This window comes from Charadrius vociferus, unplaced genomic scaffold, assembly GCF_000708025.1.
Source record: "Charadrius vociferus isolate BGI_N301 unplaced genomic scaffold, ASM70802v2 scaffold209, whole genome shotgun sequence".
NCBI classification, from domain to species: domain Eukaryota; kingdom Metazoa; phylum Chordata; class Aves; order Charadriiformes; family Charadriidae; genus Charadrius; species Charadrius vociferus.
The window spans coordinates 186,881-204,954 of NW_009660387.1; the positions used below are offsets into that span (position 1 = coordinate 186,881).

Below are 18,074 nucleotides of genomic sequence, written 5' to 3' on the forward strand. Positions count from 1 at the left end.
AACATTCTGGAGAAGTGTCACTGTGTACTTCCCTCCTCTTGTGGACTTTCCTAGGTGCATACTAGAGACAGGGTGCTTAGGCACATGCATCTTTGCTGTGACCTCATGGTCATTCTTTGAAGCACAATTAACCCCGCATGAAATAACTCTGGAGGAGATAGGATTCTTTAGTGTCCTTTCCACAGTGACCTCATGGGCAGAAAACAATGACAGCCACACCAAGAAGACACTGTAAAATTCGGTTTCATGTGCGTCGAGATACTTCCATAAAGCACAGCATTCATTTGTATTCTCTCCCCACCCAAGCAGAGTTGTTTCTGACAGTTTTTACAAGATACAGTCCTCAGACAATTAATCATACAACTTGAAAGAATAGGGTTTGCCCTAAAGATTTATTTTTCCTTAAGCTTACCCATTCCCACATTATTCCAGTGGTTAAATTAAGTTCTTAGATGAAAACTTTCCTTTAATTCTAGCCACTTGAATTTTCAGGGGATCATCTTTTCTTATTTCTTACTAATGATAAATTTTGATCACTTCATAGGTGCTCCACAAACTGCTGTAGTGATAAATACGAGCAGTTTTATTAGGGTAGTTACATTTTGTCTTTCAGGCACAACTGGTGCTTGATTAGAAAAAGCAGAAAAATTTATTTAGGGTTGCAAATTGCTTGTTGTGTTATCTAATATTTGCTAGCAGTTGTGAAGATTTAGTGGTTAGGTGGTGATAAGTTTCTTTTTCTTTTACCTTTAAATACTGGAGTTGTTGAACAAGTTTTGTAATAGTAATCCATGTGTCCAAAATTTCACTAGAACGAGAAACAGTATGATGGGTAGTGAATAATTAAAGTATTCCCATTTGTTACACTATGTGCAATTTTAGAAAATGGAATTGAGCAGATAAGCACAAATTTATTTTTTTTTTTTTTTTGGTAATGTCCTGTTTGGATAGGGAGATTATATAATGTTTCTGTTAAATGATTTCCAGAACTGTTCGTCAGATGGCACAGGAGCAGTTCTTTTTAATGGCTACCAGGTGTTGCATGGGACAGAGACCTCTTCTTTTCTTCATTACCCTGCTGTTTACTGTTCTAGGGGTAAGTTTTTAGAGGTAAAGGCTTCAGTACAATGTGAATTTCTGTAAAAAATAATGAGACAAAACATCTACAAGAAAAGTCAAATTGCTATTAACAGCAGTCCCTGAAATCTTTACTTTTGACCTATAGGCAAGCAGCACAGTCGATTTCAATTTGAGATAGATGAGGGGGAAAGGGGGGGTTTTTTTGCCTTTTCTGATAAGAACATGAACAATAAGATTTAATATATGCATTTCATCTTCACTTAATGCTGACTTTCAAATAAAAATCATTAGCAGATTAGATAGGTAACTACAGTTACTGCCTTCTTTTACTGGGCCTCCCAGGGCTTTTCAGTTGTGCATGCTCGTGGCTCTCTTGAACATTTGATCACTTCACTGTTAGTTTCCTATTCAGGTATAGCAGTCGCTACTCAAACAATCCAGAAGTCATTCATTAACAGCTAAATGCAGTTGTAAACTTCTAAAAGATTCAAAATTATCTTACACTTCTTTTCTTTCTTATTTACTGCCAGTTTTAGGGAAAATATGTTAGTGTTGCACTGTAAGTAGAAGTCTGTGTGAATTACTTACCATTTGTTTTTGCTTTACGTAGAGTACTGCAAGAGAGCGAGCTAAGCATTCTGGAGACTACTTCACTCTCTTAAGACATCTTCTTAACTATGCTTACAACAGTAATATTAATGTACCTAATGCTGAAGTTCTTCTCAATAATGAAATTGACTGGCTTAAGAGGATTAGGGTAAGTTTGAGGATCACTTTATTTCTGATAGTCAGCTTTTTGCTGCTTTGTTGTAAAGTACAGTTTTAAGCTTGGAAGTGCATATTATTTAGAGTATCCCAACCTTCTCTTAAATGGCAGGATGAAGTAAAAAGAACAGGGGAAACAGGTGTTGAAGAAACTATCTTAGAGGGTCACCTCGGAGTAACAAAAGAGTTGTTAGCGTTCCAGACACCTGAGAAGAAATACCATATTGGTTGTGAAAAAGGAGGTGCTAATCTCATTAAAGTAAGTTCAAGTTCTTTTACCTATGGAGGTTTTTTTCTTTTTCTTTTTTTTTTAAACTATAAAAATATTTTTTAAAAAAAGTTACACACTTCATTCATAAAGTACTTAACATTCTCATTCTTCAGAACCACTGTGTATGAGTTGCTGTGACCCAGTGAGCTGTTATTCCAAGACCTGGCAAACATCACACAAGGACAGCGAGCTAGATACAGGATAGTCCTGTACAGGACTATTTTCTCTCATTACCCCTGTATTATATTTTCTCCACATGTTCTTCATTAGCGCTACTAGTGTTTATGGCAGGTTTGAACAAATGCATGACATCTGATCATCTATTTAATCAGATGTGTTTTCTTTGTGTCTCCGTTATTATACAGTAGCAATATTGGTTTTTTCAGCGCTGACTGATAAAGAGCTTTGTAAATAATACTGGTTTGGCAAAAGAAAATTTTTACCAAACAATAATAAAACAGATTTATTTTTAACTTACAGCGGGGGGGTGATTTTGCAGGGAACCACTTTAGGAAAGAGTTATTCTGTTCTAAATTTTAAAAGCTCATTATGGTGTCGGTCTCAATTTTAACTCTTGTTTTTAAGTACGCCTCTGGTTCTCAGACAATCATTTATATAACTCTTATTCTGTTACAAAATAGGGTGCATTTCTATGGCAACAGGTGATTTATTTTCTTTTGTTTTTTTTCAGGAGTTGATAGATGATTTCATCTTTCCGGCATCCAATGTTTATCTACAATACATGAGAAATGGAGAATTGCCTGCTGAGCAGGCCATACCCGTCTGTAGTTCACCAGCTACTATTAATGCTGGCTTTGAGCTTCTAGTTGCACTAGCAGTTGGATGTGTCCGAAATCTCAAACAGATAGTAGACACCTTGACGGAAATGTATTACATAGGTACAGCAATCACTAGTATGTAATATTTTTAATTATCTATTTTCTACTTTTTATATATATGTATATAATGTATAGGTTTTGTTCATTTTATCAACTGAACTAGATGCTGGATTTTTTAGTTTTTGGGTTGTTTGTGGCTGCTTTTAATATTACAAAATAAGCTGTCAAAAATTGAGAAAAGTTTGTTAGTGTAGCCTTTCTTTGTTCTTTATGCAGTTAATGTACTGACTTGCATTACATAGTTGCATCCAAGTTCCAGCCCCAGTCACTTACACAGCCTCACCCTTCCTGCCCCAATCTCTGGCCGCTCCCCTCTGTCCATACCAGCTCCCAGGAACCTCATTCAGTCTGTATCTTCTACTTTTGTCTCATCGTTTCAGGCTCTGCCTAACCAATCCCAGAACCTCATAAGGTATCTTCAGCTTAGTTTCAGTGCCAGTCTTTTGGTTGCTCACCTAGTTTGTCATTATTGTCTGCACGCAGACACAGGTCCACTGTCCTGTTTCCCTTTTTAGCTCTGTACTCATTCTCTGCTTGTCATAGTCCTTTCTCAGATGTTTGTTCTCTCCGTTTTGGCCTTGTCTCAGCACAGCTCTGCATTGAAGAACGAGAAAGATTATAGAAATTGCTGTATGTGTAAAAACTTACAAACGTTAGTGTTTCAAAAGCCAGTACTCAAATGAAACTTGGGCTAATTTTCACAAGGATGGCAAAAGGCACATACCTAATACAGATTTTGTTATCAATCAAAAGCATGTAAGACTTCATGAAAAACAAACAAACGGGAGAATATTTTCTGCAGCCCAAAATGGGATAGCTAAACTATATTGGCTGTAGAATTAACAGGGGAAGAAAATGGCGGGGGAGGGGTGAAGGGTGGGGAGGGGTGGATGACACATACCAAACTCAAGCTGATACAGGAATAAAGGCTGGGAGAGTTGGGGTGGTTCAGCCTGGAGAAGAGAAGGCTCTGGGTAGACCTTATTGTGGCCTTTTGATACATAAAGAGGGCTTATAAGAAAGATGAAGAGGGACTTTAAATTGAACATAAAGAAGAAAATCTTTGATAAGGCTGGTGAGACACTAGAACAGGTTGCCCAGAAAAGTTATGGATGCCCCATCGTTGGAAGTGTTCAAGGCCAGGTTGGACAGAGCTTTGATCAACCTGATCCTAGTGTCCTGCCAATGTCCCTGCCCATGGCGGGGGGGGGTTGGACTTAAATGATCTTTAGAGGTCCCTTCCAACCTAAACCATTCTGTGATTTAACAGAATGTTTAAACTTGTATAGTTCAGCAAAATTATAAGCAACTAGAAATAGTATCCCATAGTGGGAATTGTCCACTGTCTCTTAAAATGACAGTGGTACTTGCCCAGTTAGTGGTATCAGTGAGTCATTTGAGTTAGTTTTTCAGTCTCTTCCTGTTTGATTCCATCTGAAATGGACAAATGAAAAGGGCAGCTTTATAGTTTCCCCCTTGCCTCATGATTTTTCTTTTTTTTGTTGGGAAGTGGTGTATTTCTTATCACCTCACAATTAGAAGGGTTTTCTGGCATTTCCTTCTACTCAGATATTTGATAAGCACAATGGAATGCCAGATCTCTATAGTACATCAGACAGAAGAGAGAATACATGTATGAACTGTGCATGCTGTGTGCTTCATATACCACATAAAGCTTGCTTGTAAACTGCATGCTCTCTTACTTTCTTTTACGTCAGAAATTTTTGTGTTAACAGAACAACACGTTAGCATAGGAAGTGTGTGATTGTAAATGTGCTCTGAAGAAATGTGAGAGGTCTGAGGGAGAAGACTCAGGAGAAAAAAAATCTGTCACGAGTCATATAGATAGCATTATCTAAAACTGTTTCCCATCCTGGCAAGGAAAAGTGAAGCATAAATGAAATAATTTTAAAAGGATTATAAATTTGTGAAAGACTTATAAATTGGTTATGTACACTAGATACAGTCAACTGAATTCTTCAGCTAAGAAACTTGCTGGTATTGAGGGAAGACTTCTGTTTGATACATAAATGGACTGAATTTTTGTCTGGCCATCTTTTTAGTTATGCAGTGCAAGAAAATGGTGTAATGTTAAGATTACAGGTAAACTACCGTTCATAGAAGTTGCATTAATTTTAGCAATTAAGTTTTCTGGTGGAACATTTGTTTTATTAAACCGCAGTGTGACACAGACTAATACTAATTTTATGCAACTGCCCTTTGTACTGCATTGATGGTCTAATTCTTTTATAACAAAATAGTTCCCTAATCACATTATGCTATTATCTTTTAGCTTGTGAAGCGCTTACAGAATGGGAATATCTACCACCTGTTGGGCCTCGACCACCAAAGGGATTTGTAGGACTGAAAAATGCTGGTGCCACTTGCTACATGAATTCTGTTATTCAGCAGCTGTACATGATTCCAGCCATCAGGAATGGAATTCTTGCAATTGAAGGCACAGGCAGTGATGTAGATGATGACATGTCTGGGGATGAAAAGCAGGACAATGAGGTAAATTTAATTATGTAGAACTTGCTTATCTTTAAAATAGAATTCCTTTTTATGAAAGGGTTGTAGCAATTTTACTAATTGCTTTGCTTTCCACTGCTAGCAATGGGGACAATAGCATAATATTTCTTACTCGAGTAGTCTTGCTGCCAGAGAGGCAGTTCAACAGATCCGAGTAGCAAGGTTTGCACCCTTCCTCCTCGTGTATTTGTACTTGAAAGCAGCGTACACCACTTCTGCCACTAAACTCCCTTAGCGCATGCAGAGACACTATATGTTTCTTCAGATGAGAATATGAAACAACTTAGGTTGTTAAATTAAACAAGGGATACATCTAGCTATGAGACTACATACCAGCTACATATCAAACTTAATTGCACAAATTTTCTTCTGCTTTTCAGAGCAATGTTGACCCGCGAGATGATGTGTTTGGTTATCCACATCAGTATGAAGACAAACCAGCACTGAGTAAAACAGAAGATAGAAAAGAGTACAATATTGGAGTTCTGAGACATCTCCAAGTAATTTTTGGTCATTTAGCAGCTTCCAGGCTACAGTACTATGTACCAAGAGGGTTTTGGAAACAATTTAGGTAAACAGAAAATTTAGTATTGATGTCTGTTCACTGGACCACTGAAATGCAACAAAACTAACCATAGTAGAAGAAATTACAGTGACGTTAAGTGTAAATTAGCAGAACTTGTGTAGCAGTGTATCTGTTAACCTACCTCTTTACTATGCTGTAGAAGAATAAACCGAAATTTACAGTAAGATGGTTATTTTGAGTTCTAGCAGTTCTTAGCCTTGGTATTGAGACTTTGAACTAAGTATAAAGTTATACACAAAAGCTTGTTTTTATTTACTAGTAAGCAAATGTCAGGGACAGAGTAACAGTTGGTATACTATGTCACAAAGCAATAAATTGTTTTGTCCACTAAGAAGGAGAGATTAATAGCTTGAATAGTATATTTTTAGAGAAGAAATTGTTGGACAACAAACCAAAAAATACTTGACAAGATTATCCTTTTGTTTTCAGACTTTGGGGTGAACCTGTAAATCTACGTGAACAACATGATGCTTTAGAATTTTTTAATTCCTTGGTGGACAGTTTAGATGAAGCTTTAAAAGCTTTGGGCCATCCAGCAATGTTAAGTAAAGTTTTAGGAGGGTCCTTTGCTGATCAGAAGATTTGTCAAGGATGCCCACATCGGTAAGTGTTTCGGATTCTCCTTTCTTACAGAAAAACAACCTGTGTTTGTGTCTGTACAAAAGTGACTAAAAAGAGCGGGGGGGGTGTGGTTTTGCTTCTTTTTTTTTTTTTTAAAGTAAAAAGAATTGCCGGCTTTGGGTTTTGGTTTTTTTTTTTTACAGCCTTGACACTAGTTTGTCTTCAAGTGCCTTGATTATTATTTCTTCTACTTAGCAGATTGTATGTGAAGCATTGTGTATTGATCAGGGGAGGAAAAGATACAGCATTTTCATGTTAGAAGTGAAAACAACTTTGAGACCAAATGCAGTGTATAAAATTTGAAGACATGGCTGACAGCTGTTGCTGTTTTCTGCCTTCCGTAGTATTTGGGTCAGCTCTACCACACACAAATTTTTAATTCTAATGAGCAAAGCTCCATTCATACTCACTGTGTAAGCTGTAATTAAGAATGATATATAAAGTTTATTTTTCTTAAGATTTCTGCTGTATTTTTAATTAACTTCAAATGTGAACACTGAAATTCAGCTTCATACAGGATACATAAAAAACCCACCCATACCAAATCAGACTGTCTATAGCCCACTGTCTTGATGATGGTGATCAATGACAAATGCTTATTCTAGACTTTTCCTTCTATATCCTTTTTAGATGGATGATTGGAATTCAAGATGGCCTAATGGTGGATTTGTTCTTTTTCAACAGTTGGCTTTTTTATTCCTGTGTTAAATTTTGTATCACTAACTTACTGTTTACTACCTCTTTTGAATTATTTGTGATTCTTAAAACAATATAGATCTCCGCACATTACCATTGCAAAGTCTCCTTATTGTGAAAGTTGATCATTTAGTATTATTCTTCAATTAGCAATTAAAACACAGGAAAAAACACTGATACAAACTGATTTTATTGTGGTAATTTTTCAACTTCAGTTGAGCTCATGTGTGAATTAGAAGAACTTATGAGTGGAACATCTTAAGTTTCGTGGGTTAAAATGTGTGACCAGATGTAAGTTTAAATATTGCAAGATAAAATCGAAGCACTGATTTTATTCAATGGGTAATTAAATGGAAGATTCAGATGTGAAGCAACATGATTTACCATTCATTCCTGATATTATGTACTATCCTGAAGTATTACCTGTCTTTTTGGAACTTTACTAGATTTTCATAATTATACTTCTTAATGAAAATGTTACCCTGATTGTAGTTTAGGGAGGAGAATACTGATGATAAACTGAACTGTTGGATTAGGGTGTGACAGATTAAGGACCTTTCTAAATTTGTAAGTTATTTAATAGATGAATGAATATTACTGTTTTGGTTTAAGTGTTTCTAAATATTAATTTATTCATTGTTATGAAGTCCTCTGTATGCTTGATTGCATATCAGAGAAACAAGCCCTTCAGGGTTATGTTGGAATGGATGCAACTTTTTAAAATGTATTCATTGCTTCTTTCTCTTAAAAAACAACAACAAAAAAAAAACTAAAAAATAAAAAAAAATTGTTTCCAAGATGTCTTAACTGGTTGTCTCTCAACTATTGCTAGCTCATTGCTAGGAATTTGTTTGGAGGTTATATCAGAATACAGTAAGTCAAAGCCAGTCATAAATATGCAAAGTGATATTATGAAGACAGCTATTCAGTTTTTTTCAGATAGAAAAATAAAGCTTTTTTTAATCTGTTTTGAACTGTTGTCTTTAAGTATGATACAATATTTGTGTTTATCAGTCTAATTCCTGACACTGAAGTTCAGCAATGGAGAAAGTACTCTACTTTTCTCTCTGTTCGTCTCTACTAGCTTGTTAGCCAAGAGTTTGTCATGCTACTTTAGCTGCTTTAAAAACATGACGTGCTAAAAGATCAACTTCTGTGATCTTTCCAGTGAACTTGAAACATAAAAGTAACTTCTGTGATCTTTATAAAAAGAGTTCAGTTCTTTTTTTTACTGCTTAACTCCTTTTGCCAGAAGTTGACATCAAATGCTGAATAAAACTGTTGCAGTAAGGTGCTGTGTAGCACCTATAAAACATGAAAGTTGTACGCATTTCTAGCTTGCTCTTACATCTGTCTGTTCATTGGTAGGTACGAATGTGAGGAATCCTTCACAACTCTGAATGTAGATATAAGAAATCACCAAAACCTTCTTGATTCTTTGGAACAGTATGTCAAAGGAGATTTATTGGAAGGTGCAAATGCATATCATTGTGAAAAATGCAACAAAAAGGTAATGATTCCTTATATATTAAAATTTGTGTACAACTGTGATGCAGCAGCCATACTAAATTCAGTCTTAGTTCATGTTCAGGGGAAAAAAGTTATTCTTTAATTACTGAATTTAATTGTTGGTAAGAGTATATGAATGGAAACTTAAAACCTGGTAACTGTTCATGTCCTTTTTTAGGTTGATACAGTGAAACGCTTGTTGATTAAGAAGTTGCCTCCAGTTCTTGCAATCCAGTTAAAACGATTTGATTATGACTGGGAAAGGGAATGTGCAATCAAGTTCAATGATTATTTTGAATTTCCACGAGAGCTGGACATGGAGCCTTACACGGTGGCAGGTGTAGCTAAATTGGAAGGAGATGATGTAAATCCTGAAAATCAGATAATACAAAACGAACAGTCAGAAAATGAACACTCTGGGAGCACGAAATACAGGCTTGTTGGTGTACTTGTACACAGTGGCCAGGCCAGTGGTGGACATTATTACTCTTATATTATCCAGAGGAATGGTGGAGATGGTGAGAAAAATCGGTGGTATAAATTTGATGATGGAGATGTGACAGAGTGTAAAATGGATGATGATGAAGAAATGAAAAACCAGTGTTTTGGTGGAGAATATATGGGAGAAGTGTTTGATCATATGATGAAGCGTATGTCCTACAGACGCCAGAAGAGGTGGTGGAATGCTTATATTCTTTTTTATGAACGTATGGACACAATAGACAAAGACAATGAACTGATAAAATATATTTCAGAACTCGCAATCACCACTAAACCCCATCAGATTAAAATGCCATCAGCCATTGAACGAAGTGTACGGAAGCAGAATGTGCAGTTCATGCATAATCGTATGCAGTACAGCCTAGAATATTTCCAGTTCATAAAGAAGTTGCTTACTTGTAATAGTGTCTACTTAAATCCTCCTCCAGGTTAGTATGTTTGTGCAGTAATTACGGATTAATTTCTTGCAAGGAGAATTTTGATTTGTGTTTTCAAGAATTTGTCTAGCCAGTGAGAATTTTGCGCGTTCTGCTTTGAATACTCTGTCTTTCTGGATTTCTGCAGTTGAACATCCGTTGTTGAGTTGTTCATCGGTGATAACATGCCAGAATATTTAGCAAAAATTACTTTGATAAACTATCAACTATTATTCAGCTTGTGTACTAAGTCATGTTAAAATACTTAAGTTTGTGGACTGCTCTGCTGAAGACAGTTCTCAAAGGCAAGATGCTGAATGTCTAGAAGTCAGACATACATTAGCCTCAAGGTACTTGTTACTACCTTAAAGCTTGCATTTTCAAATGATACATTACAGAAGCTAGTGGATGTTTTGATCAAGTTTCCTGTTAAAATTGGAACGCAGTGTCAGACAAAATAGTAATCTGGAGTCAGTGAAATTATTACAAGTAAATTGCTTTTACTTTGTCTACATGTGAGTATTTTGATTTTTCTTTAGGACAAGATCATCTGTTGCCTGAAGCAGAAGAAATAACTATGATTAGTATTCAGCTTGCTGCTAGATTTCTCTTCACCACAGGATTTCATACAAAGAAAATAGTCCGTGGCCCTGCTAGTGATTGGTATCTTGTCTTTTAAAAACAATTACAGTTTTGGAAATTCGATGTCTGTTAAAAGGTCCCGTTACAAGCATAAGACAATTGAAGGTGTTAGTGGTCTGTTCCATTTTTTACTGTCCCCCAAATACATGGTCAAGGTACACATGAAAAGAGGGGAAAGTTTGAACAGAAAATACTGGAAAGAAATTGAGCGTTAAAATAAGCTGCTAAGCTGAACAGATTCAAAATTTGTATTCAGGCAAAGCTTAAATCTACCTTTTGTCGGTCTTTTAAAAAGAATACAGGAGCTGAATCTATCAGTAGCGCAAAACTAATAGGTTACGTATTCTGAATTTAATTCAGGATGGTTTCTTCATGGTTTGAGTAGTTTTAAGCAAAGCTCTTTTCAACCAATTTATGCAGCTTATATTTGTATTCTGTTTCTGAAACGTGTATAATCTTTTAGAGTCTGTTAGCAGAGTGCTTTACATACATTGCTACAGGACCTGTAATTCAAATCTGTAGTATAACACAGTACAGTCTTATTCATGGCACTACAGCATTTTAGTCTTTAAGCTAGGTTGTTTTGTGTTGGGGAGAGGAGTGTGGGTTACTACTGGTAGACCTAGAGAGAAAATCTAGTATTCATGATGACCAGTAGTTTATCAGCTACTCGTAAGTAGTTGGGTAATACATGGCAAATGTGTACCTCAAGTTTACCTCCAATAGCGACTTTCAGAGTAGCGAAGTTACTCCTGTTATTTTAAGAAGAGTTCAAATATTGCTGCAGCAAGGAGAACAGTCACTCAAGACCCTCTCTGGCACAGATATTTTACTCTTTGGGGTGTTGTGGTCTTTTAGATCTGTAAATGAGAACATAAATGCCTGACAGGTTACATATTTGGTTACCTGTCTTATATGCAACTCATGAAGTCCATCCCACATGTTCTCCACTGCTGGCCCTCTCCCCTAGTTCCAATACAGAGGGAATAATGGCTGCCAATTTGGGGACCTGCATTGACTAGTAGTTTGGGAGTTAGGGGAAGTAATCCTGTCTTAGTCCTTATGGGTGATAGAAGTAAAATGCTACAGTTAAATGTTAACTTTTTAATTGAAATATCTTTTTAATTGGTGGTTGCTAGTAACAGAGAGTATCGCTATAGGAACTACAGTTTACCTGACTAAGCATTTTGTGAGCAAAAATGATTGGGGATTACCTTTAACATGTATTTTCTTCAAATTCTGCAAAAGAATATGTCTACCAAAATTCATTAATGTCTACACTTGGTCATAATCTCTCAGTTGTGTCATCTTCTGTTTCAGGTATGATGCATTATGCATCCTTCTTCGTCACAGCAAGAATGTACGCTTTTGGTTTGCACACAACGTCCTTTTTAATGTTTCAAACCGCTTCTCGGAGTATCTTTTGGAATGCCCTAGTGCTGAAGTGAGGGGTGCATTTGCAAAACTTATAGTATTTATTGCACATTTTTCATTGCAAGACGGACCATGTCCTTCACCTTTTGCGTCTCCTGGACCTTCCAGTCAGGTATTTCATTTTCTAATGAAAAGTTTTTGAAACTTATTCTTACTTCTTCATTATAAGCATTTAATGCACAGTAAATTCTGGAGTAGGTGCATCCATGTTGACCGGAAAGCTGTACAGTCCATTTTGAGCTACATACATCATGCTAATGTGACCAATTTGTGTGAGAGTTGCTGTCAGAAGGGTTCAGTTTCCCTTAATTTATACAAATCTCTGAAGACTAAGTAGTGAGAATTTTTACTTGATTTGCAAATGTGAAATCTGCAAAATTAAAGTAGTGGCTTATAATAATGTGTAAGGGAATGAACCCTTGTTTTTAAAATTAAAAAACAACAACAACAAAAAACACAAGAACCAAAACCAAACAAAAAATACCCCAACAACAAAAACCCGAACAAAAACATGCAGGATTTGCCTGAGTTTTCTTCCCCTGTATCCGGCAGCACTGAAATTGTCAGAAATTGTAACTTTGCGTAGGAGTAGACAGGGAATTACCTGATTTTGTACACATAGAACTGAGATTTAAAAAAAAAAGTAATACTTGTCAGAATGATTTTTTTTGTTGTTTGGACTGTATTAAAATTTAAAAGATCAACCTTTTTGAGCCTTTGCTTTGTCATGTTTTTAATGTCTACAGTAGGACACTTTGTATTTGTCCACTTACCTTCTTACCTTCTCAGAATGTTATCATTACTGTATCCAGCAAAATAATTTGTATTAAGTTAAAGCTACATATGCTTTGATAGTGTTCTGTTTCATGAGGTATTTGAAATACACCCGTAGAGATGATTTGGTTGTCTGTTTTAGTCTATGAAGTTCACAGTGGAGCCACATGTGCTTTTCTGAGCCTAGCTGCTGTTGGAGAAAAAGCTCAATTAAAAGCTTCTATACTTGCATAATTTCTTGGAATTATTTTGTATTTAGTGATGGGAGTCTTATTCCCTGTACGTCTGTCTGATTTTGTGTGAGATACAGAAGACTAACCAGCTGCTACTATTTTGGAACTTGTATGAATCCTTTTAACTAATTCTGTTTTCTGCCATAGTAGAAAGTATAACTTACATAAAGTTTTGGTAGATTCAACCACTAATATTAAAACTTTTTTTTATAGGCTTATGATAACTTAAGTTTAAGTGATCACTTACTGAGAGCGGTACTAAATCTTCTAAGAAGGGAAGTATCTGAACATGGGCGCCATTTGCAGCAGTATTTCAATCTGTTTGTGATGTATGCCAATCTAGGTAAGCAAATTATGCATACTTTTACTGATGACACTGTAATAAACTGGTTTTTATTAATGAACCAGTTACACAGGTAACAGCAGGAGAATCCACTTTTTCATTCTCAGGCAGATTGTTATCGTTAAACGCCATATAAATGCTCTCTAAAACATCCTCCAGTTTGGAGGCTTTAGTCTGTCTGCCATCCTTGGAAGATGAACATGAGAAGCTTGGAGCAATAAGCGTGTGTCATTCTGAGAGGGTGTGGGGGTGAAAATGCGGCAAGAGAGACGATGTTTTGTTCCGGGCTCCTTTGCAGGATGGAGGTGATGAAACCCAAGAAGCACGTGGGGCTGTCAGCTGGTTTAAGCCTAAAGAAATTGAGGAAGATAAAAGTTCAAAAAAGAGACAGATGCATGATTCTCCTTTATGGAAACATCAGTACAGATGGTCATGCTTTGTCTTTATGTTCCAACTGTGCCCTTTCAGCGTTAATTTCTTTAGTTCAGCTTTGAAGTTCACGGCAATGAATGTAAAACACTGACTCTGTATCTGTCTTCCCTTTAAAGGCTCTTTGGGAGGCTGAGGAAATAACTTAGTCTGTATATGTTCTCAGATATCATTGCTTGCCAGAATACTTTCACCATAGACATCATATGAGGTAAAAGAATGCAAGATTCAGGAAATTCCACTATAAATTTATCAGTTATTGCAGTTCCCCCAAGATGAACAGGCAAGAAAAGCCAGTGTTTTTGCAGTATAAGAAGGCTTAAGTAAAGTTCTCCCAGTCTTGAGACAGTGATTCTTACCATAAAGATTACATTTTCTGATGAAAGATTAAATTAGAGATTGAGCATGATTGCAAATGAATTTATTTTTTTTAGCACCTTTGAATGCAAAACTAGCAGGACTACCTGTATTTGCAGGTGCTACACTTAAGACCCATTATACACATTCTGTAATATAACTGAGATGAGATTGTTATCAGTTTTGTGGTGATCCACATGATATGTTGGCTGTCGCAGTTCCAGCATCATTTTTCTTCAGGATTTTAATTGTATCCAGCATTATGAAAATAGAAATAAGTATAGATTTATAAGTATACAAAACCTTGTGTTAAATTCTGGATTATGTAGGTTCTTTGCATAGAAAGTCACTAGCCTGTATACTAAGAATAGAATAAAATAATTCTAATAGTGTCTAAAGTAACTATTCCAAACAAAAATCATTTTTGCAGTTAAACTGAGATCAGTCCTATTCACGTTGAGATGAGCAGCTGTAATCATGCTTTCTCTTAGCATTATCAGCGTGCTGAAAATCCATTAATGATTGATTGGATAAACTGTTTCTCAGGTGGGTTAATCCGCTGCTGCTTTATATATTTGCCCTGAGGAAGAGCAATTAAGAGTGATGAAATGCAAGTCAAATGCAAGTCAAATGAATAAAGGGTTGCCTTTGCTCTGTCGGGTTGATGAGGGTAGTCACAGGTTCATATCTCGTGAATTGTCAGAGCTCTACGTTCCTACTTTCCCCAGTTATTCAGGTCTTTTGCTGGGGGCCCGTTTGTCTTTCGCATGTGGTAGCCTAAGTGACAAAGCATCTTTCTCTACAGCAAGTTCTAAACAAGATACAGTATTTTTTTTCATAGTGGAAGAATACTCTCTCCCTCTTACTCTAATACAAGATATTTTTATCATTTTATGTAAAGTAGCGTGAAGCTAGGAGACCCAGTTCCCGTGGAAATGTTACAAAGTGCCCATAATACTGAGCAGCTCGGCCGTTGCTGGTTATTGGCTCATGCACGCAAGTTATAAATGTTTCTGTTAGATTACTTCGTGGCTAAAGTTTTAAGCAAGTGTGCCAGGCCAAATGGAGTTATTTCAGTTTCCACACTGAATTGACACACAAACACAGATTTCCGGAAGCTCTTTAAAATTGTCTGCCCCCATGAAAGTAATTCAGTTTCCTATCTGTAATATTAATCTAGGCAATTCCGTTAATTTAATTTCACTTATAACGTATGTTGCTTTCACACACTTTGTCTACCAAAGCATTCTCTGTTCTGTCATGACCCCCAGAATAGACTTAATGTCATTACAGAGGAGAGAGACGTAATTCTGCTCTAACTCATCTTTTCTTCTTTACTAGCTTTTCGTAGTCAGTGAGTGCAGTTAAAGCCCCTCACTAGGAAAGCACTCAGAAGCCAGACGGGAAAGCGTAACTAAATTGTATTCCTGGGTCTGATCATTATCACAACCTACACCACAAAGATAAACATGGAAATATTAAGCAGTTGTGCTTGTCTTACTACTGTTAACTGAAAGCTTCTGTATGGATGTAGAGTGTTCATTCAGCAAAAGCAACAATACATTGTTCCTGCAACGCCCCAAGTTCTGTGAAAAAGACTAAATTGTCTGACGTTTTGAGAAATCAAGTAATACATTGTTCAAGTCAAAGTAAGAGAGAGATCAGTTCTACAAAGGATGTAACTACAAAACTGACATAATCAAAAAGATACTATAAAAGAGCTCTAATAAGGTGCTATCTGGATTCCTCCTTCTTATCAGAAGGATGGTAGGTAAGGTCCAGTTGTATTTCAGAATAAGAGAAAACTTGGAAATATGTGAAAAATCATTACTTTTAACCAAATTGAGAAACAGAATACAGGATCAGAAGGAACATATTGAATTTACTGGTAAGTACTTGTGTAGTATGTGCAAGGTATTCTTGCAGTGAAACTGAATGTATGTTTGGACTTTTTGGTTGGTTGGGTTTTTGGTTGGTTTTGGAGGTTTTCTCATTTCTTTTTTTGTTGTTGGGTTTTTTTTTTCCTTAAATTGATTTTGTAACTCTTATTTACACTTACTGCATAGTATGGCACAGTTGGGAATGTCTTAAATTTGTAATTGATGTATCTAGGACATGACAGAAAAGTAATGAAATATACTGCGGGTGTTCATCCTATTCTGGGCCTCACAATAAAAAGATCAATTGTTTGTCCAAAAGATCTCTCTGAGGCTTTGCTATTAGCACAGATGCCAGTTACTAAAGTGCTCATTTAAGTACTTTTAAGAAAAGTAGTCATTTACAATTCTCCTTCAATGTGATTTTTCAGCTGAACATGATTTTCTTGTGCAGCTTTACTGATTTGATTATTTTTTTCCCCAGAAAGCATAAAGGACGGTTATAATAAAACCCAGCAACTGAAGAGTTATGAATCTTGTAACCAGTAGTTATTTTTCTTAAAAAAAAAACAAAAAAAAAAAAAAAACAAAAAAAAAAAACAGTATTGTCAGTGCCTGAAACAAGGTGTTTTTTTGTTTCTTCCACCCCTGCCCCAATAAAGGTGTCGCAGAGAAGACACAACTTCTGAAACTAAATGTTCCTGCAACCTTCATGCTTGTGGCTCTGGATGAAGGTCCAGGTCCTCCGATTAAGTACCAGTATGCTGAACTGGGGAAGCTATACACTGTTGTGTCACAACTGATCCGTTGTTGCAATGTGTCATCGCGGATGCAGTCTTCTATCAATGGTATAGTGAATTTTAAGTTTTCCTTTGTTGAGTTAAATATATCAGTAAATGTCTTTTGTGCATATTTAGCTAATATTGGTAAACGGGATTAGCTGGAAAAATGTTTGCCTTTGATGATTAGCAACTTCTTTTGTTTAAAGACAATCTCTTTGTCATAAGCAAAACTGATTTGCTGTAATAACATACTAAAAAGCACAAGACAGAAATCTGTACTGTATGTTTCTTGCTTATTCCTTAAAGATAGAGGAAAATAACTGACTAGAAATGTAGTAGTAGTAATGAATTTCAAATAGTTTAAGCTCATTATAGAGAGTTGCATAAACATCTTTTCATTCTGAGTAGGCAATAAAACAGTAGATTACTTTCATGTTACCACTACAAAAGTAATCTGTACAGGAAAAGCACTACAACAGGCTCTGAAATAGCTAATACTGCTTATCAGTAGAGAGATCTTGCATTGTTGTAGATAGCTCTTGAAAATTATTTGGTGCTTGTTTGCAGTCAAGAAGACAAACAGAAGCCAGCACTTCAATTTATAAAAGATAAAGAATCAGCTAGAAGTTGGTCAACCACAGTATAAATCATTAATAAATCCAGTAGCTGAATAGAGTGCAGTTATTTTTGAGAAATGGTGACAGAATATTGGGCTACGTGGACTTTATAGCCTGTATGTGTACATGTTCTATTAAGCATATTTTAGAAAACCTAATTAGGAATCTGTAGAGAAGCTATTTAATGGCAAACTCATTACAGCTTGATGTGTCAGGCTATAAAGTCAGTAGGCTAGAATATGCTATACTAAGATTAATGAACTGAAAAATTTACTGTGCTATAATAAGCTTCAAAACCATTTCGCAATTTTGATTTGGTTTTGTTTCCAGAGCATTATTTGAGGCTTACACTTGAAAGACAGTCTACCTATGAAAAATAATTGTATATTCACTGTATTCATAATGTATTAAAAAAAAAAAAACTTTGTGTGAACATTACTCTGACTACTGATTATAATGACTGTTTGCAGAGTAGTTATTTTTTGCTTCATCATATTAGGCTAGAAGTTTTCCCTTGGTCTTCTGGACATCTTCAAACAATAACTAAAAACACCGCTAAATTTAGAAACTTCAGGAGCAGATCAGCGGTCTTTCCTTACACAAAATGAAGCTTACTAATTTTTGTCTTTCAAAAGTCTGTTACTTTTCTCTACACTCTAGCGATTCAGACAGGACTTTTCTGACAGATATTCCTCTGAACCCTTTCCCAT

At 36.0% G+C, this 18,074-nt stretch overlaps 1 protein-coding gene across 2 annotated transcripts in view; it reads left to right on the plus strand.

Annotated features, from left to right (window-relative positions):
- The window catches only part of USP9X (ubiquitin specific peptidase 9, X-linked), a 79,155-nt gene that overhangs the window by 52,401 nt on the left and 8,680 nt on the right, over positions 1-18,074 (plus strand). For both annotated transcript variants that reach the window (XM_009893274.1, XM_009893275.1), the window contains exons 26-38: positions 988-1,096; positions 1,691-1,837; positions 1,958-2,104; positions 2,808-3,030; positions 5,309-5,529; positions 5,928-6,118; positions 6,563-6,736; positions 8,819-8,960; positions 9,138-9,888; positions 10,416-10,539; positions 11,839-12,064; positions 13,173-13,302; positions 16,628-16,813. In XM_009893274.1, the coding sequence (XP_009891576.1) occupies positions 988-1,096; positions 1,691-1,837; positions 1,958-2,104; positions 2,808-3,030; positions 5,309-5,529; positions 5,928-6,118; positions 6,563-6,736; positions 8,819-8,960; positions 9,138-9,888; positions 10,416-10,539; positions 11,839-12,064; positions 13,173-13,302; positions 16,628-16,813 (2,771 nt within the window). The remainder of the gene's footprint in view (positions 1-987; positions 1,097-1,690; positions 1,838-1,957; positions 2,105-2,807; positions 3,031-5,308; positions 5,530-5,927; positions 6,119-6,562; positions 6,737-8,818; positions 8,961-9,137; positions 9,889-10,415; positions 10,540-11,838; positions 12,065-13,172; positions 13,303-16,627; positions 16,814-18,074) is intronic.